This window comes from Plecotus auritus (genome assembly GCF_963455305.1).
Source record: "Plecotus auritus genome assembly, chromosome: 9".
Taxonomy (NCBI): Eukaryota; Metazoa; Chordata; class Mammalia; order Chiroptera; family Vespertilionidae; genus Plecotus; species Plecotus auritus.
In genome coordinates this window covers 766,382-786,990 of record NC_137783.1, presented here as the reverse complement: position 1 = coordinate 786,990, position 20,609 = coordinate 766,382, and the positions used below count along the sequence as shown (strand labels likewise).

General features: G+C 50.1%; 1 protein-coding gene and 1 long non-coding RNA gene across 9 annotated transcripts in view; one reads left to right on the top strand and one right to left on the bottom strand.

The window, feature by feature from the left end:
* Positions 1 to 1,488: 1,488 nt before the first annotated feature.
* Positions 1,489 to 11,589, bottom strand: LOC308257550. The gene is made up of 3 exons (XR_013961606.1): positions 11,377 to 11,589; positions 4,019 to 4,090; positions 1,489 to 2,475 (listed from the first exon to the last, which is right to left on the bottom strand). It is a non-coding gene; the product is annotated as an uncharacterized lncRNA (long non-coding RNA).
* The window catches only part of ATE1 (arginyltransferase 1), a 55,240-nt gene continuing 45,623 nt past the window's right edge, over positions 10,993 to 20,609 (top strand). For 3 of the 8 annotated variants that reach the window (XM_080687465.1, XM_080687464.1, XM_080687461.1), the window contains exons 1-5: positions 11,575 to 11,843; positions 13,808 to 13,871; positions 16,917 to 16,979; positions 18,385 to 18,488; positions 20,231 to 20,485. In XM_080687465.1, coding sequence (XP_080543591.1) covers positions 11,738 to 11,843; positions 13,808 to 13,871; positions 16,917 to 16,979; positions 18,385 to 18,488; positions 20,231 to 20,485 — 592 coding nt within the window. In that variant the 5' untranslated portion in view covers positions 11,575 to 11,737. Of the gene's footprint in view, positions 11,240 to 11,574; positions 11,844 to 12,034; positions 12,278 to 13,807; positions 13,872 to 16,916; positions 16,980 to 18,384; positions 18,489 to 20,230; positions 20,486 to 20,609 lie in introns of those variants that run through there. The other 5 variants (XM_080687467.1, XM_080687462.1, XM_080687466.1 and 2 more) reach the window with 4 other exon arrangements.

The window sequence follows — 20,609 nt, the reverse complement described above, 5'->3', positions numbered from 1 at the left end:
CAGTGACGGCCCAGCCCCTTGCGATTCGGGCCTCTGCCTGTTTCTGGCTCACTTCCTCCTCTAAACCCGTCCTTCGTTGTTGTTAAATGGCCTGGGTGAGAGAATTGCATGCCATTCCCCCAGTGACAGTGTCCTCCGGGGCTGTGAGTCGCCCCGTCACCACAGCCAGCTGGAGATCAGTTACCCTGGCCCTGCTCACCCCTCAGCCCTGACCCCCCGCTGACCCACTCCGTCTCTGTGTCTGTTTCTATCTTCAGAAATGGGCCGGTTCTGGACATTTCACATAAATAGAATCACTGTGTGGTCCTAACATTACAATTATTTGCTGTTGCTTTTCCTGTCCCCTTCTTTCCACTCGGCCTGTTTCAGACACTCCCCGCTCAGAGACTGAGGGGTACTGTCTTCAGGCCACGGTGGAAAGCTGCTGCTTCGCATTTCGCACCTTTTGGAGATGACCGAGCTTCCTAACCACGCACCTTTTCACTGCTTTTAAAACTGTCAGCAGAGGTTACCTGGACAGGTTGATTAGGGGCCACTTTTCCGTCTTTCAACTTCTAATTGAAAAACAAAAGACCAACGGATGGTGCCATTTTAACAGCAACTGAGGTAACGTCCCAGCCTTTCCCTCAGAGCGCCGAGTCCGAACAGCACCCGCTCTCACCTCAGTCCTGTGTGCGCTCCCGTGGTCATCGGCGCCCTTTCCTGGGGGCTCTCCCGGGCCGGGGCTGTGCCTTCCTCCGCGCGGACGGTGGCTGCTGGGGTGCAGGCCCGCTCCCCCACTGCCCTGCCGCCCGAGGAATTCCCGTCCAGGTGCGTCCTCAGGCCCCAGGCCCCACCGTGCCCTCCTCCCTGGTCCCTGTTCTCTCACTAGCGCTTGTGCTGCAGAATTGGAGGTGTTCTGCGCTGTGCCTTCTGTGGGTGACGGCTGTTCAGAGGCTGGGAGCGGGAGATTAAAATGTGGCTGCGCCCTTTAGAGGGGGCGAGTCTGTTTCCTCTCCCGTGAATCTGGGCTGGCCTTGCCGACTTGTTGAGCAACCCGGTCGGCAGAAGTGATGCTCCGGAGGCCAGGCCCGGAGAAGCCTGTGGGGTCGGACAGGCCTCGCTGAGCCCCGAGTCACTGTGATAAGCTCGGCCCCCACGAGGCCCTGAAACTGCACGGGGAGGGGACGGCGGGAAAGGGACGGCCAGCTACCCCGCCTTAGCTGCTCCTGCCAGGGGCCTGTGGGGAGCAGGGTCCTCCAGACTAGCCCGGCCATCACCCGAGTGTCCCCGAGTGGCTCCGGGGGGGCTCCGGGGGCAGAAACTTGCCCCGCTGAGCTCTGCCTGAACTCCTGATGCAGAATCGTGAGCTATAAGAAGACGGTGGTTTTAAGCCGAGTTTTGTGTTTATGGTTTAACTCCTCCCCGCACTTGGAAACAAAAGTAGGCTATGGGATGTTCCCGCACTAACAACTATGGAAGTACGCTGCCTAAAAGAAACACAATCATCTAGAAAGTTTTGATTTTATTTTCCAGTTGACTCCTCAGAAACGGTGGTATCCTCAAGAGCTGTCTGCGGAGGGGCTTTTTAATGCCGCTCTCTCTGGGCTTCTCCCTCAGAATCGTCACTTCGATGGGTGCCTCCCAGCGGGGCTGTACGAGGGGGTAGGCCGTGATCTGCTCGAACTCCTTCACGTCCTCTCTCCTCACCTGCGCTCTCAGGAGAGGAGGAGCCTGGGCGGCGAGTTTCTGAGCCTCTCGTTTGTGACTTCTTTGCTCTGCAAATTCTCGCCCTCGAATCATGCGATCTCGGTGTCTCTGCAGCTGCTCCTGCACCCATGCCGCCTGGTGCTGTCTGGTTTTAGCTCTGGGTCTTCTCTGGTTTTCCGTCTTTTCGTCCTCCAGGGTGAATGTCTTGGGGGAAAGTGTCTCACGTGGACTCTTCTGAGGAAGCAGCCGATACTTGTGGTCTCGGAGGCCTCTGGCTCGCTCTGCCCGGTGGATGTGTTTCTTTATCTGGTCCAGCTCCTTCTCAGACACTAGGTAGTCCCATCTTTTAGCGTCACCTGTTTTTTCACTCTGTGTCCTGTTCTCCTCTTCCTTCCTGTCAAAGCCACACTTTGGGACCGTAATGTAGTCCCAAGCCCCTTCCAGCATTTCTCGGTATTGTTGACAGCAGTGCTCCTCTGCTGTGGCAGACCGCAAGTCCAAAGACAGTTTATGTTTACGAAGCGTTTCCTCTCCTGCTGAAACTGGACTGCTTCCTCGCGTCTATGGACTGGACGCCACCCACCCGCCTGTCAGAGGGACGTACCCGAGCTGTTCACGTCGGCTGCTCTCGGTCGGAGTCCATGGCACGGATCTCAAGTGGCAGCCAGCCCTGCCTGGCACTCCCGCGCCATGCTCACTGAGAGTCTCTTCACCGTGCGTCCGGGCCTCCTCTTCACCGCCACTCCCCTCCGCAGGGTCCCTCCCAGTTGAAGCCTTGGCCTTCGACTTCCTCGAGGAAACAGAAGCAGTCACTCAAGAGGACCCCTCTCCCGGTCACAGCCACCACCACGTGTCTCCCAGACTCCGTCTTCCTGCCTTTCCAACACTGCCCCTCCCTAGATCAAAAGCCAGTCTTCCACCTGTGCTCACGGAGCCTCAAGAACTTCCGTTTGCAAATGCTCAAATTCCCCTTCCTGCTTCCGCAAAACGTCCTGCTACTGCGTCACCCCATCAGCATGGTGACGTGCGTCAGCCCGCATCGCCTTTGAACAGAAGAGGAACCTTGACTGCACCCCGCTCCAGCCGCCACGGCCTCTTCTCCCCTCCACAGCGTGACTTGAAGCACTTACCTCCGATGCCCTCCGCTTTCCCGCCTCTTATGTTCCTCTGTCCTCTTTGGCTGGGTTTCTGTCCCCACCCCTTCTCTGAGACTGCTCTCATCTAGGCCACGGGCGGCTGCCCCCCGGGCAGATCCGGAGCTCCCACCTCTGTCTTGTCACACTGACCTCAGCAGCTTTCTCTGGAGGTGACCATGCTCCTCCTTGAAATACTTCCCTCTGGCTTCCAGGCTGAGGACAAGGGCATGTGACTGAGGCTAGCTTGGATCCCTCACTATCCCAGCTACTAGCTGAGTGTCCCCAAGTGACTGACTAACCCTCCTTCTCCTCCGACTTCATGGCCATTCCCCCACCTGCATTGCTGGTCCGTCTTTCAGATGTGATGCGGAAGGAGAGCGGAGAAATTGTCACCTGAGATAGAGCAGTCACAGTGAGGGCTGCGGGACAGGGACAGTCTCGAGCATGAACCCGGTGACCTCACAGGGGTCCGGCTCGGGGAGAGGAATGGACAAGGCTGCCTGTGCCAGCCTCAGGCTCAGGCTCAGGCCCACATACCCTTTACTTGACTCTCCCTACAGAGTGTTGTCTTCAGTCTGCCCTTTCAGTCCTGTCACTTCTAACCTCAACACATGCCCCCCCCCCCCCGGGGGTGGTAGCCTCCCCGGCTTCCCCGAATCCACACTTCTCTCCCTCTGCCCCCAGCCGTGTCACACAGTGGCAGTGACCTTTGCACTCTACAGATCTGAGCCCGTCCCTTTCCTGCCTCGACAGTCCGAGTGGCGTCCTAATGTGGTTCCTGATCGCCTCTCAGTCGATCGCAGCCACACGGACCTCCTGTTCCTCAAGAGCCATGCTCTTCCCCACCTGAGTCCTTTCCCGTTCTCCCTTCAGAGCCGCACACGAGGTAGCAGCTCTGACTGCGGCACTTAGCGTGTCACTTCTAGGTTTCAGCTTAGCTGTCACTTCCTCAGACCTTCCGCATACGCGTTCAAATGGAACCCCGTCCTTTCCTGACACTTAGCATAGTTCGTGGTAACGACCTGACCTGCTTTATGTCGTGGTCCCGCGCTCGCCAGCTCAGGGAGGACACAGGCCAGCAGTGGTGCTCAGTGAACCACCACGACAGGCAGAGCACCAGGCCCTTTTCACCTTGGTGACAAACGATCGCTGTGTTACTGGCTCCCAGATTCACGGTCCATGTGTTTCCTCACCTTGATCTTTTCTAGTGGGGACTGGAACCTACTGCAATTCGAGGGTCTTGAGTTCTTTCGGCCCAGGCCAGTCTAGAGGATCAAAAAGAGAAGTTATGCCAGGATTTGGAGAAGGGTCTCAGGAAACATGCTCTAGCATGCGTTGTATTCGGGAATTGATTTGGGACTGACTTTCCATGTTTCTCTTTCCCTCTCCCCCATCTATTTCTAAAAAATTTTTTAAGAAAGAAAAGCTATAAAAGTAAGTAAATACGGATATTTTATGCTTAAATGAAAGAATTTCAAACATCAAGTCACGACAGTGGTTCCTTTCTATTTCATAGAAAGAACTGAATGAAAATTTCAATCTGCATTTTAATCACTGGTTTCCTAAACCCAAAAAGATACTACTTTAAGTCATGCCACTCAGATGTCAAATTCATGTGATATTAATTCAGTCAAAACTGTTACTGCCCTAACCGGTTTGGCTCAGTGGATAGAGTGTTGGCCTGCGGACTGAAAGGTCCCAGGTTCGATTCCGGTCAAGGGCATGTACCTTGGTTGCGGGCACATCCCCGGTGGGAGGTGTGCAGGAGGCAGCTGATCGATGTTTCTCTCTTATCAATGTTTCTAACTCTCTATCCCTCTCCCCTTCCTCTCTGTAAAAAATCAGTAAAATATATATTTAAAAAAAAAACACACAAAAAAACAACAACACAAAAACTGTACAATACGTAGACGTGACTGCATCATACTACCATAACAAGTTCCTAACACAGGACAGGCACCTCATTTTACTGCACTTCACAAATGTTGGGTTTTTGTACAAACTGAGAGGAAGACCCTCCACTGGCAAAAGATGATGACTTGCTTTATGACGGTGGTCCGGAACCTGGCCCACAGTATGTCTGAGGTTCACTGGCCTGTGCTCACTGACTATGAACCAGGCACTGTGTGAAGTGCTAAAAGGCTCCTGTGAAAACAATAAAAGTCTTTTGTTTGACAAAGAAAAATATGCATTTCTTTTTTATATACGTATATTTTTATTGATTTCAGAGAGGAAGGGAGAGGGAGAGAGAGAAACACCAATGAAGAGAATCATTGATTGGTTGCCTCCTGCACACCTCCAACCTGGGCATCGAGCCCACAACCTGGGCATGTGCCTGACTTCCATCGAACCCAGGACCCTTCAGTCCACAGGCCAACGCTCTGTCCACTAAGCCAAACCAGCTAAGGCAAAATACGCATTTCTGAATGCGAGCCTCTCTTTAAGGAATCAGCTGAATGAAAAAAAAACTTACATAAAGAGAATCACTTGGACTTAAAAGTACTTGTCATTTAAATACTATGTTATACATTGTTTCTCTTTCGTGAGAAACTGGGAGGATAAAGAATGTTTATAAGCCAGGGAGATAAAGAATATTTTTGATAAGCAAATCAGGTTGAAACAAATTGAGCAAGACATGAGCGAAAGATGGCCCGAGTTGTTTTTCTGTGATCTATAAAGGACGAGTCTCTGCCAACAGTATTTTTTCATATACCTAATTTTAATTCTTTGTCAAAAATCGTGAAATATGTTTAAACAGTTATGAGAAGTCCTGCCTGGGGAAGATGATGATTCCTGTATTAAAACATTATTATTAACCAAAGTCTGTAGTTTAAGATTCACTCGTGTGGTACATCCCATGAATTCTGACAAATTGATGACAGGAGTCCATTGTAATTACACAGATCTGCCCATTTTAGTTGGGTTTTTGTCATTGCTGAGAATTGTAGTTGAGGTTTCAGTTTCTGTGAAAGGGTTAAGGTCTGTGCCCAGGCTTGTTCTGCATGTGGATCCCCAGTTGCAGCACCATTTTTTGAAAAGACCATCCTTTCTCCAGTGAATCCCCTTTGCTCCTTTGTCTAAGATCAGCTGACTATTATGGATCTACTCCCGGGCTTCGTACTCTGTTCCCTTGGTCTGTGTTCCTTCTCCATTGTTCGATTACTCTAGTTTCATGGTAAGTTTTAAGGTCTGGTAGTGTCAGTCCCCTGACTTTTTCCATTTCTTCATATATTTTGAAGTGCTGCTCAGAAAGTGCGTGTGCCATCGATTGGAACAAGTGGTCATCTGAAGGAGCAAGGTCTGGTGAATACAGCGGGTGGGTTCATACTTCCCAGGCAAGATCTTTTAACGTGTCTTTAACTGGTTTTGAAGTGTGTGACGGTGCGTCATCATGAAGCAAAATTACTTTGCCATGTCTTCTGGTACATTCTGGTCATTTCATGATCAAAGCGTAATTCAAATTGATTATTTGTTGTCGGTAGCGATCAGTATTAATGGTTTCACCTGGTTGTAGAAGCTGATGTTGATGGTTGACCTGGACCAACCCATGATTTTGTGCATTTGGGATTCTCAAAATAAATCCACTTTTCATCGCCAGTCACAATTCAATTCACGCCGTTGAAGCAACATTTTACAGATGACTTTTCCGTTTCCCATTTGTCTTTAGTTCAGTTGATGTGGCACCCATTTTCCTTTCTTTAAAACCTTTCCCATTGCTTGTAAATGATCGGAAATTGTTTGCTGAGCAACGTTTAATCTTTCTTATGTTCACCATAAGCTTCCTGAAGTATTCAGCAGCACTTTTCTTCAAAATAATGAATTAAAACTTCCCGCAAATGCTTTTTGGCACGAAATTCGACATTTTTAAGTAAAAATATCTATAATGTTAACACCTTCAGAAAATTTGACATATGAAGTTTTGACGCTTGTCAATACAACAAAATAGCATACATATCAAATCGCATATATATCAACATATGCGTAACTCCATCTGTTGAAAAATCCGCGTTAACCTGTACACCTAGTGGATTTTGTACATATTTTGTTAGATTTATACCTAATTATTTTGTGTGTTTTTTCTGGTGCTAATGTAAATGGTATTGTTTCTAGTTTCAAATTCCAATCAACATTGTATCTTGCAACCTTGCTATAATTGATGATTAGTTCCAAGATATTTTTATTGATTCTTTGGGATTTTTCATTTGGCCAATCATGTCATTTGTGAATGACAATTTTATTTCTTCCTTCCCAATATCATTCCTTTTATTATTTATTGCACTAGCCAGGAGTTCCAGTTTGATGTTGAATAGGAGTTATGAGGGGACATCCTTTCACTGTGCCTGACCTTACCAAAAAAGCATCTGGTTTCTCACCATTAAGTATGATGTTAGCGGTCATTTTTTGGTAGGTCTTACCAAGGTGAGGAAGTTCATCTCTGTTCCTAGAGTTTTTGTAATGAATGGCTGTTGGATTTTGTCAAATGCTTTTCCTGCATCTACTGATATGATTTTTCTTCTTTAGCTGATTGATGTGGATTAAATTGCTTTTGTAGTAAGGTTAAACCAGCTTTGCTTAACTGAAATAAGTTCTACTTGGTGGTGGTGTATAATTCTTTTATACAGTGTTTGACTCCATTTACTAATATTTTATTGAGGATTTTTGCATCTGTGTTCACTAGAGATATTGGTCTAGTTTTCCTTTCTTGTAATGTCTTTGGTTTTTGTATTAGGGTAATGCTGGCCTCATAGAATTAGTTAGAAAATTCCCTTTTTTTCTATTTTTCTGGAAAAGACTGTAGAGTTGGTAGAATGTCTTCCTTAAATGTTTGATAGAATTCATCAGTGAACCCATCTGGCCTGGTGCTGTTTTCATAGATCATTAATTATTGATTCCATTTCTTTAGATATAGGCCTATTCAAATTATCTACTTCTGTGGGGTTTGGTAGATTATGTCTTTCAAATAATTGATCCATTTCTTCTAGGTTATCATACATATGGGCACAGAGTTGTTTGTACTATTCCTTTATTAGCCTTTTAATGTCTATAGGATCAGTAGTGATGGTCCTTCATTCATTTCTGACATTGATAATTTCTTTCCTAGTTATTTTCAAACTAGAGGCCTGGTGTACGAAATTCGTGCACTTGGGGTGGGAGCATCCTCAGTCCGGCCTGTATCCTCTCGCAGTCCAGGAGCCCTTGAGGGTTGTCTAACTGCTATGGAGGCAGGAGGGGCTCCTGCCACCGCTGGTGCACTCGCCAGCCATGAGCCTGGCTTCTGGCTGAGTGGTGCTCTCCGCGGGAGCGCATGGACCACCAGGGGGCAGCTCCTACGTTGAGTACCTGCCCCTTGGTCAGTGCGCATCATAGTGACCGGTCTTTCCGCCGTTCTGTCAATTTGTGTATTAGCCTTTTATCATATAAGATTAGCCTTACTAGAGTTTTATCAATTTTATTGGTCTTTTCTTTTGGTTTTCTTTATTGATTTCCTATATTCAACTTCATTTATTTTTGCTTTTTGTTCTTTGCTTATTTTGGATTTAATTTGCTCTTCTTTTTCTAGTTTCCTAGGGGCTTAGATTTGAGATCTTATTTCAATTACATGCATTCAGTGCTATAAATCTCCCTCTAAGCACTGCTCTTGCTGCATTCCACATTTTGGTAAGTTGTATTTTCGTGTTCATTTAGTTCAAAATATTTCTCCAGTTCTCTTGAAACTTAGACTCAAGTGTTATCTAGAAGTGTGTTGTTTAATCTCAAGCATTTTGCTATTCAGCTGTTACTAGTTTTATTCCATTGTGATCTAAGAGCATACTTTGTATTATTTCTATTCTTTTAATTTGTTAAGGTGTTTATGACCCAGAATATGGTCTGTTTTGGCCAATGTTCCATGTGAGCTTGAGAATAATGTGTATTCTGCTATGTTCAATAAACTATTCTGTGGATGTCAAGTTAGATCCAGTTGATTGATGGTATTGCGTTCAATTATGTCCTTATTGAGTTAATGCCTGACGGATCTGAATTACTGAGAGTGGTGAAGTTTCTATTACAGTGAACTCATCAATTTCTCCTAGCAATTCTATCAGTTTTTGCCTCACATATTTTGCCTCTCTGTGCTAGGTGCATATACATTAAGGATTGTTTCGTATTCTTGGAGAATTGATCTCTGTATTATGTAATGCACCTTTTTCTCCCTAATTTTCCTTGCTCTGATGGTTTACATTGTCTGAAATTAATGTAGCTACTCCAGCCTTGATTAGTCTTAATATATCTTTCTCTGCCTCTTTACTTTTATCAGTTTAAAATTTAAATGGGTGTTTTGGGTAGATAATATATAGTTGGGCCTTTTTTAAATCTAGTCTGATAGTCATTTTATTAATATGATGTTTAAAGTGATTGAAAATCAATGTAGTTGGAATAATTAAAAACAAAGTTAACTGTTGCTGGCAATTTTAAAATAAAAGGACATTCTAATAGTGCTGCCACTCCACCCCCAGACGGGGCAAACTAATGAAGGTTTGTATTTTCTCATTTGGGCCTCAAAGATGAAACGGTCTCTGATCTTCAGCAAAATAAAGCTATTCAGGAACTGCTGTCCTACATAAGTCCAGACCGAGTATCTGTTGATCTCTTTTCCTCTTCAATTCTCTTTAATCACCTTTTCTTCCTCCTGTTTTTAACTAGTTGTATGACCCTGGGCAAGTTATTTAGCCTCCCTGGTCTGTTTTCTATGCTGTGAACTGTAAGGGTCAAATGAGTAAAAGGTATGCCTAGGACTTTGGACATTATCGTTATTCAAGACTGGTGGTATGCCCTGGGGTGCCCGGGCTGGGGGTGGTGTAGGGTGTGGGATAAGGTTGGGACTTGAAAAGGACAGAAGTGAAGTGGGACAAGAATGTAAGGCTGAAAAGCCCCGGACCCCGTACTCTTGGTATTGAGCACGGCATTCTGCTGTTACATTTCACAGGCCCTTTCATTCAAAATGAGAGCCGAGCCAGGAAAGAACTGGGAAAAAGCAGATCTGTTATAATTGAACAAGATGGATGAAGTCTGTCTTAAGAATATGGTATCAGTAAGGAGCTGGAGCGGAGAAGCCTAGAGGGGCCCTGAAAATTGGCTGTACCCTACATTCCTGCCCCTTCTGTTGTTCCCACAAGTGAGCTGAGCAACCTAACAGGCCCAACTCTTCACCTTAACCCGGCACATATCCAGCAGGGTGGGCCTTGGGGTCAAGAACGTTGAAACTGAGCTCCAAGGTTTACCTGCAGGGGTCCTCAAACTACGGCCCGCGGGCCACATGCGGCCTGCGAGGACATTGATCCGGCCCCCGGTGCCGCTGCCTGTCCTGCTTAGCAGCCCACTCGTCCCGGGCCTAAAGTGCGCATAGGAATTTGTTTATAGTTTTTTTTTTTAAACTATAGTCCGGCCCTCCAACGGTCTGAGGAACAGTGAACTGGCCCCCTGTTTAAAAAGTTTGAGGACCCCTGGTTTACCCGTTTCTCCACGTTTCAGGAATTCACTTTTTTTAAGTGCTGCAATAAGAAAACGAGCTTTATTACGGACTTGGAAGGATAGGACGGGCAGGCTGAAATGATCTGTGCGCACAAGGTAGAGATGAAGGAATATTACCTTGGTGGACACTCATTTTTATACTTTGTCCCGGCCTGTTCCTCTCTAGAAGGTCCTCTTAGGACAGGGCTTGCAACTGGAGGCCCACGGGCTGAATATGTTTTGTTTGGCTGCACTGTTCAAGAAAATTCTTTTAAAGTAACATTTTAAAAAATCGTATTAAAAACTCTAGATTTCGAGCTTTTCTTTACAAGTTATGGTGACGCTGGGCTTCTAGTGGCCCGAGGCGGCGGCGGGCTCTGGCCGGTTCCTTTAAAAGCGTCAAGTATTCAGGTCACCTACCCGGCCACTGGCAGGTGCCCGCAAGCGGACGAGTCCGCGGGCACTGACGCGAGTGCCCGCTGGTTTGCAAAAGCTCGAGTTGGTTACATGGCGGTCAGGGACGATCTGAGACGGTAACTTTCAAAGCGAGACCTACAGGGCCTCCGTCTCCTCCTCCGTCAGATGGGCAGCCGTCGGGAGGGGCGGTGATGGAGTCTGCGAAGGCAGCTGGGTGCGCGGCTCCCATCCCGCCGACGCCCCGAGCGTCCCGGCCCACCGGGGACGGCACCGGAAGAGGCGCCGGGCGCGGGCTGGGCGCGGGGGCTGCGGCCAGGGACGCGCCGCCGGCTGCGCTGCGCTCTGCCCCGCCGCGGGCCCCGCGCTTCACTGAGGTCGCCCGGCGCCGGGAGGCGTGGCCAGCGCGCCCACCCCGGCGGCGGCCATGGCCTCGGTGGTGGAGTACAAGGGGCTCAAGGCCGGCTACCACTGCGGCTACTGCGACTCCGCGGCGGGCAAGGCGTCCTGCGGTGAGTGTCCCGCCTCGCGTCCCGCCCGGGCCAGCCCCGCGCGGGGAACGCACTGCCGGCTCCCCACTCCCGCTTCCCCTTTCCACTCGCTTCTTCCCAGACCGTCTCCTAACGCTCCGTCCCCGTCTCACCCTCACCGAAGATGGCGGCCCCTGTGCGGGAAGGGGCAGCTGTAGCCGAAGACTGCCTGCCCGGGGCCAAGATGGCGCGGGCGACGTCAGCGCCTCCGCCTGCGCGAGGCGCGGTGCTTTGTGGGGCGGCCGCGGGCGCCGCGGTACCTTGTGGGGCAGCAGTGGGGGGGAGGGGGCCGGCCTGAGGCATCCGGGCGGCGTGGTGCATTGTGGGGCGGCGGCGGGCTGAGGGGCGCTTGGCCAGAGGCATCCGGGCGGCGTGGTGCATTGTGGGGCGGCGGCGGGCTGAGGGGCGCTTGGCCGGAGGCATCCGGGCGGCGTGGTGCATTGTGGGGCGGCGGCGAAGCAGGCGGGGGGCGTCGCGGCCATGGCTTCCTGCGCCGCTCTGTCGTCCAGCCTGGTGGAGTACTTCGAGGGCGAGGACTTCTACCGCTGCGGTTACTGCAAGAACGAGTCGGGAAGCCGCTCTAATGGTGAGCGGGTGAGCGGGCGGGCGGGGCGGGCCGGGCCGGGCCGGGCCGGCGGCCTCGGCCTCGGGGCGGTCTCGGGGTCGCGGCTCGCGGCTCGGCGGGGCCCCGGCCGCCGCCCCCCGCGGCTGTCAGGTGGAAACCGGCCGCACCGGCTTCCGCAGCGAAGCTCCCGTGCCCGTCCGCTCCGCCGCTCTGACGTGCGAGCAGCCAGGACGGGTGGACAGCGCCGTGGCGTGTCGGTGACGCGGGCTGACCCGCGGGTGCCGCCGCCGCTGCCGCCGCCGAGGGGCGGGGGAACATCCCCGTCCGGTGCCGAGAGCGGTGCGCGCACAGGTGCCGGCCCCGGGAACCAATGCCTCCGGGAGAAAACACGGCCAACCGGCGGCCGTCGCTGCTGGCGAGGCCCGGCGTCACCGCCTGTGTGAAACGCTGACCAGGTGCCCCTACGCCCCGCCGTTTCTCCGCCCGCCTCCTGGGCCGCAGAGGCAGCGGGTTTCCCTGGCGCGTCCTGACGGGCCTCCTCGGGGCGGGGGGTTGTCCGTGCACAAAGCGGGGTGGCTGTCCCCTGAGAGCCCTGCCGCGGCGAGTGGAGAAGCTCGGGTCCCCGGAAACCCAGCTTGTGGAACTGGGCTTTCCCCCAAGACGCCCACGTCGGGGGTTCCCTCTCGAAAAGGGGCGTTGGGGTGCCCTGCAGCGGGCAGGATGAGGGCGACCCCACAGCCGCCCTTTTACCCAGGAAAAGTGTTTCGGAGGCGCCGCGGGGGGATGCGGTCCCTGGGAGCGGGGAGGACGAGCTAAGGGGGAGCATGGGGCGTGGAGCGATCCATACACGGAGAAAGTAAACGGGGTGCAAGTGACACGGAACGCGATTTTCTGGAAGAAAAACCCCAGAAGTCCACCAAGGGCGACCCGTGTCAGCCTGAGGGTGTTAGGGACCCCTCCCTTGTTCGGGGTCTTAGAATTGTTACTATGACCTGCGCGATAAGGAAGTTGTGGTCAACGTCTACAACTAGCGTTTTAATAGGTTTTTACGTTATTCTAGTCATTTTACTGCGAGAAAATAATGGATGAAGCTGTCCCGCGTGTGAAGTCTTGTGGGAGAACCCTGCTTTCGACCTTGCCCCTAGAGAGATGACTGCACTTGTGTGATCCTGATTGTAATCCCAATACTCTTTGCAAACCGGACACCCGTCTGTCGGGGAGGTGGGCTTCCTCCCCGTTCCGCGGAGGGTGACATCAGGCCGCGCACGGCTGTTGGGGTTGTGAGCGCGAGCAGGCTCTGGGCGCTGCTGGGTGCAGCCCCGCGCCCCGCAGACACCCTCTGCCCCCCCACTGTCTGTAGGGCGGACGCAGTTTACTGTTACAACAGGAAAACCCCAGCTGCTTTGAACGCTCGTTTTAATGGACCTTGCAGCGTGTCCTCAGAGGCCTCCTGTTTGACGGTGGTGATTCTTTCACTGTATCGGCCATCCTGTAATCACTTTCCTGTTCCGAGGCAGTAGGGTTACTTTTAGTTTTTGTACCTAAAAGGAATGTTATTTCATGTTTTTGTCCCGTTTTCAGTGTAAACATATATAAAAATCAGAGAGTTCATATGCACGAGAAAACATTTGCTTTCTAATTTTTCTGAAGAGACTAGCTTAAGTGATTGGGGATATTGTTTAAAGGTGTGATGTAATCTGATTGCCCTGAGAAGCTGAATTTGTGATGTCATGGAGACTATCGACTAAGCCGGAATTAAATGTGATCACTCTGGTGTGTGTGTTTTTTAATTAAGGAGAATATATCATAATTTTCATTTGTATTATGTCAAACCAACAAGTATAAAATATGCAAACTTTTATTCCTGTGTGACCTAGATTTTCTTTTTTTGCTTCTGTATTCACATTAAAAAAACACACAAAACTGCTTTGAATTTAAAAAGCACAGAGTCCAGCCCGTGAGGTGGCATGTTCCTTGTCTTTCAGGCATGTGGGCGCATTCCATGACAGTGCAGGATTACCAGGACCTGATAGACCGAGGATGGCGCAGGTGGGTGCCGGGGCACAGGGAGGCTTCTCTGTTATACACGTTCTTGTAAGCGAGAGAAAAAAATACTGTTTTCTTTTAAAATGTTTTTCTGCTGTTGGGAAGAGGTTTAAGATGTGTTTTTTTTTTAGCCCTTTATGTAATGACTAGAGGCCTGGTGCATGAAATTTGTGCATGGGGGTATGTGTCCCTCAGCCCAGCCTGCACCCACTCCAACCTGGGACCCCTCGAGGGATGTCCGACTGCCCATTTAGTGGCCCGATCCCAGTAGGATCGGGCCTAAGCGGGTAGTTGGACATTACTCTCACAATCCAGGACTGCTGGCTCCCATCTGCTCGCCTGCCTTCCTGATTGCCCCTAACCGCTTCTGCCTGCCAGTCTGATCACCCCCTAACCACTCCCCTGCCAGCCTGATTGATGCCTAACTGCTCCCCTGCCAGCCTGATTGCCCCTAAGTGCCCTCCCCTGCAGGCCTGGTCATCCCTAACTGCCCTCCTTTGCAGGCCTGATCCCTCCCAACTGCCCTCGCCTGCTGGCCATCTTGTGGTGGCCATCTTGTGTCCACATGAGGGCAGCCATCTTTGACCACATGGGGGCAGCCATCTGTGTGTTGGAGAGATGGTCAATTTGCATATTACTCTTTTATTAAATAGGATTTTGTTCTCTCTTTTTAATGATGTTTACTAGGAAAACTTCAAATATATACATAGAAGGTACATTATGATGAAGCTCATGTATTTATCACTAAGCTTCAGCAGTTGTTAACATTTTGCCAGTCTTGTTTCATTGATTCTTTGTTGTTGTTGTTTTAAGTACGGTGTGTTTTTTAAATCTTTTTTATTTTATTGATTTGAGAGAGCGGGGGGAGAGAGAGAGAAACATCAATGGGATAGAGAACATTGATCAGTTGCCTCCCTCTCACACACACCCCAACAGGGGGTGGAACCAGCAACCTTTTGGTGCAGGGGACGATGCTCAGCCAACTGAGCGCCACACTGGCCAGGGCTCATGAATTCTTTTTGGTCCCGGCAATGGACTGAATGCTTGTGTCCGACCAAACTTTATAGCTTCAATCCTAATTCCCGATATAATGGTATTTGGAGGGTACCCTTTGGGAGGTGATTCGCATAAGGGTGGAGCCCTCGTGAATGAGATTAGTGCCCTTTAAGAGAGAGCTCCCTGCCCCTTCTCCCAGGTAAGCACGCACTGAGAACAGGAGCACTGAGAACAGGGGCCAGGAAGCTTGTCTTCAGGAGACACTGATCTGGGGGCCTTGGTCTTGGACGTCCCGGCCCCTGGACTGTGAGGAATACAGTCCTGTTGTTTGGAGCCACCAGCCTGTCGCACTTCAGATAGCAGCCCAAGCGGACTTCTGCCCCCACAAAATAAATTAAACCAAATTCCAGGTGTCCTGCCAGTGAACCTGTAAATAAGTGGGTTTCTAAGAGAGAAGGGTTCTTTTTCCTTTGCGAGACATCCACAATACCATTTGCTGTACCTTACAAAATTAATGATTCTTTGCCTGTTACCTAGTTTTGATTGGATTTTCTGCTCATCTCAGATGTGTGTGTGTTTTTTTAATAGTTGGTTTATGTCAATCAGGATTTCATTGCATTGCCTTCGATGGCTAAGATTTCTTCGGTGGTTATTTCTGTGTGGTCGATTTTAAAGTAACGGTTAGGTGAAGTTCCTTACACAAGTAGTATGAGCAGTGTTAAGTGCCCTGTGCCGATCAAGAGGCCTGGGGTTAAGCACAGCAGGTGAAACTTCACAACTTCCCTTAAACTTAATAACAACGGAGTTCAACGGTAGACACAGGTCAGGTGCTGAAGGACTTAGTGTCCCTGGTAAGGAACCTTTTTAAAGGCAGAAGGGCACGGCTGACGGCCTTTGTGTTGCACAGGAATGTGATGGCACTTGAGTTTTGGAAATCATCATTTACGTAGCAGAGAAGTGTCTGAGGGGTGACCCGAGAGGCAGAAGACTGGTTCCCGGATGATGCAGCGCTGGGGTGTGAGGCTCAGCAGTGGCAAGAGGAGGGACAGATTGAAGTTTTATTTTATTTATTTTTCAAAATATGTTTTTATTGATTTCAGAGAGGAAGGGAGAGGGAGAGAGAGAAACATCAATGATGAGAAGCATTGATCGGCTTCCTCCTGCACGTCCCCTACTGGGGATCGAGCCTGCAACCTGGGCATGTGCCCTTGACCGGAATCGAACCCGGGACCCTTCAGTCCGCAGGCCAATGCTCTATCCGCTGAGCCAAACTGGCCAGGGCTGAAGGTTCATTTTAGAAGCAGAAAGATTGCTGACAGGAAATAGAGCTCATTAGAGGGAGGAACCTAAGATGGCCCCTCGGGTTCTGGCTCGGGAACTGGACTGGATGTTTGTTTGGCTGCGGCTGCCGTACAATAGGCCACAGATGGGGCAGCTTAGTAAAAATTGGTTTTCTCTCGGATCTGGAGGCTAGAAGTTCAAAACCAAGGTGTCCAGAGCTCTGGTTTCTACTGAGGCCTCTCCTTGGCTTGCACATGGTTGCCTTCTAAACACAGTCACCTTCTGGGGTGCTGGGGGTTAGGGCTTCCACGTAAGGATTTCAGCCCACAAAGTCATGGCTCTGCCATTAACTGAGCTCTAGAAAGCATGAAAGGAACAGGTTGATGTGGGGGTACTTTGTGCTGTTGCACATGGAACCCCCAGGTGTGGCCCTCAACAGGCAGCAGCGTGCCTCGGTCCCACCGCCTCCAGGGCAGTTGTCTCTGCCCTGGTAGTGAGGATCTGGGTGGTAGCTCAGGCATGAAGGGGTGGCAGGTGCTGCTGAGGAGGTGACGGGATCGGCCTGGGAGTGCATGGGTAAGGTCTAGCAGGAGAAGCTGGCCTCAGCACACCCACGTTGCAAGATGTCACTTAGGAAGAGTCACTAAACCTAAATGCGTTTCTGCGCTATTGATTAGATTTTTCCCCAATTAAGTTTGTGCTTCTATAGTAATCTACTTTGGTATATATGAGAAATATGTAAAAATTAACAAAACTATTTTACCGTTTTAGAAGTGGGAGATATGTGTACAAGCCTGTGATGAATCAAACGTGTTGTCCTCAATACACTATAAGGTAAGAGTTTTGATTAATAGAAAGAGGCTTCATAATATGAAGATTATGTGTGGGTTTTTTTAGTAGTCTTGCTTGTTTTAAATGTTAATTTTCATTCTAAGTAGGCCAGGCTGAGGGACCCCGGGGATCAGGCCGAATCTGGCAGTCTGACACCCCCCGAGGGGTCCCGGATTGCGAGAGGGCACAGGCCAGGCCAGGGACCCCACTGGTGCACGGATCCATGCACCGGGCCTCTAGTATAAATGTATGAAAAAATACCCTCTTCATTTGGCAGTGTAGTCAGTGATACCATGAAATATTGGGAAAACATTGGTAAATACTCAAATTACTTTTAGAGATCAAATTTTTATAGGTTTAGCTCAGGGCTCCCCCTGTCCTAGCATAGAACTTCACACTGCGTGCATTCTGGCAGTGCTAGGTGGATTTGGGGGAAGAGGAGCAGCAGGAGGGCTCAAACCTGAGCTGCCACATGCATTCAGAGTCCACTGTTCTTCACCAGAAAGCTTAAACTAAAACGTCTTATTTCCTGCAAAGTATTCAATTTCTCATCATCTTTTGGGTTTGCCCTCTGCCCCCTTCACCACACCCTAATATGAAAAGATTTTCTCTCTCTGGCCAGGTAGCTCAGTTTTGTTGGTGCCTATCTTTGTGGCAGGCCCTCCTCAAGGGTCTGGCAGTTCCAGCTTTCCAGGGTCCCGTTGGGAATCCCGTGTCCCTGTGCGGGTCTTGCTCCCTGTGGGCTTTGAGTAAGGGATCTGGCTGGGCTGTTCTGTGGGGTTCCCCAGTGTCAGTGCTTTCAGGTCTGATCACACTGGGGGAGAGGCCCTCACCTCCAGGAGGTCTCGGCGCAGTCGGTTGCTCCCCGCGTGCTGTGGCCCTCGCGTAGGAGGCTCTGTCTGACTCTCCTGAAACGGCAGTTTTCTGCTGGGCTGTGCGGGCGTCCTCTGTGCAGGGCGGGGGCGGGCACCTGACATCCAGCTGCTTCCAGAACCTGCTGTCAGGGCTCCTCCTCGTTGTAGGTGCCCCTTCTAGCATGTCCCTGTGGTGTCTGACAGGCATCAGCCCGAGGCGTGGATGGGCGACGCAGAGACAAAGGCACCCTTTGGGCTTCTCTGACGTTGGCTCAGGCTAACTTCCTTTGGTCTGCTCCATCACCTACCACTGGAACTTCTGCTTTCCAGCTGCCAGCGTTTCTCCCACCCTCTTTTTCCTAGTGTTTTATGTCTTTTTCCTCTGATCCTTAGTGTTAGGGAGATTTGAGGTGAGGTTAGAGGCTACATTACGCCTTGTCTTTATCCAGAAGTCCCAGGCATAAGCTTTGCCTCAATATACTGGATACTGTCCATACTGGTTTATTTCTTCAGAGTTTGAGTTCATTTTTTAAATATTTGTTTTGCTTTCCTAGGTGCCGATCTTTACAGTTTCAGCCATCAAAATCTCACAAGAAGGTTTTGAAAAAAATGTTGAAATTTCTGGCTAAAGGGGAAATTTCCAAAGGAAGTTGTGAGGGTAAGATGAGATGGGGTCTAAAAACTGTTGACTTTAAAATGATGTCTCTTTCCAGGGTTCTCACTTTCGGTCAGGGAACAGGGTCCTCACCACAGTCAGGTACCACTGTTTCTATGACGACAGTTACTCGTGAGCAGCTGTGACTATTCCCTGGCCCCACAATCAAGGGTATGGGAAATGGATGCGAGGGCGAGTCTTGCTGGATGTAAGATTGAGGGTCTTTTTTGAGACACGATGTTCTGGAGTTTATGGGAATTGTAGTTTTCATGGCGCTTTGACGACTCTTCTCTTACTTGATCCCCGTGATATCCTGTGAAGGAAACGGGAAGGTTATTGCTCTGGAGACCGGTGCTCATGTGCAGCCTGCATATGATTGCAGTCCCTTTGACGGTTAAGTGAGACTGACTTCAGGCCTGAAGTTCTGTTTCTCACTTGTCTGATCCATTTTGAATTATGTGGGAATTTTTTTTTAATGCGTGAATTTCTTAAAGATAATTAGTAACATTTAATTAACTGTGGTTACAGATACTTGGCATTTTCAGTTTTGTTACTTAAAAAACAAACAAAAAACCCTTTTCTTATAGGCAGTGCCTAAATACATAGGTAAGAACTGAGAAGGCACCCATTCTTCAAGCTCTTGCTTCCTTCTGCCCTAGGAAATGCCTTATCTTGGAGCCTCCCACCCCCGTCTTAGCCTGTTAACTTATTCCCCAAGTATGCTTTGGTGCCTACAATGTCCCAGTCCCTTTTCTAAGCACTGGAGAGGCAGTGGCCAGCAGGACAGGTACGTTCTTTGCCCTCGTGCACTGTCCCTGTGGACCAGGATTCAGGACAGGTTGGAGCTGGCTGGGCAGAGCCGGACAGCAAAGAGGCCAGAGGCTCAGGTCGTGGAGGGTCCGGGGCAGTGGGGGCTTTGGGAGCATGAGGGTGTTGGCCGAGCTCTGCTTGGTATTGTCCGTTCACAGTCTTACAGGTTAAGTAGGTTTTGTTGGCTAGTCAATGCACACTGTTCACTGGCTGGGAATCAGGTTCCGAGTTTCAAAAACTACTGTTTAGGTAAGCTTTGAGGATGCTGTTCACTTGTAAATTGATGGTTGCCTGCCCTTTTTATTTTTAATATATATTTATTGGTGGTAGTATTGAGATATCTCCCATTTACCCCCCGCCCCCCACCCCGGTTGTCTGTCTTTTTATGTAGCTTTTGTGCTTGGTTCTTTATTTGACTTGTATAATTTTCTGAGTTACTTACGTCTACAACTGAGTTAACAGGAGTGATGTACTCATTAGGGTAAAGCTGTGACACGGAGACGCCAGAATGCAGGGACTACACAGTGACAGCAGCCTGTCCCTTGCTCACACAGCAGTCGGGGGTGGTGTGCCAGGCTGGCCGTCTGGGGCCGCCCGCCGTGTGTTCCCAAGGTCGCTCTGGTTTTCTCGGATCCTGCCAGTGGGGAGGGGAAGGGATGGAGTTCAGGCACGTGTTTCCTTTAAAACGGGAGGCACCGTTGGACGCGTCCGTTCGGTTGTATTTTGCCGGTGGGAACTTGGTCCCAACGTGCGGGGATGCAGCGCGGTCCCTTGCTGGGCTGGCCCATCCTGGCTGCAGCTCTGTGCTCGGAGGGCGGGGCGGTGGGTTTGTGGACACACAGGAGCTTCTGCTACGGAGGGCAAAGGGACATTGCTCCCCTTCATGTGCCTTCACTGTGTCCGGCTGATGGACGTCGCTGTCTCCTTACTTGTAGATGAGCCCATGGAGCCCAGCATGGAGGATGCTGTCGCCGGGGACATGGCGCTGATCAATAAACTGGATCTGCAGTGTGACCTTGAAAAGCTCGGCGACAGCCTCACAGAGAGCTTAGAGCGGGAAGTGAAGAAGAAAGGAAAAGGCACGAAGAAAGAGGAATCCAAGGAGTTCATTCAGTCACAGGACAGAAACGAGGAGCTGGGCTCTGGGGAACCGTCCCACGCCGTGGACGTGCACACCGTTCCGAAGCCAGGTCTGCCCGCTGTCGCTGACGTCTTGTCAGGTGCCCCCTTGTCAGAGGACCCGGGAAATGTTACCGGGTCCTCTCATCAGCTGGAAATGAGAGTTACTCCTGAATCCACAAGACGGATCTGTTT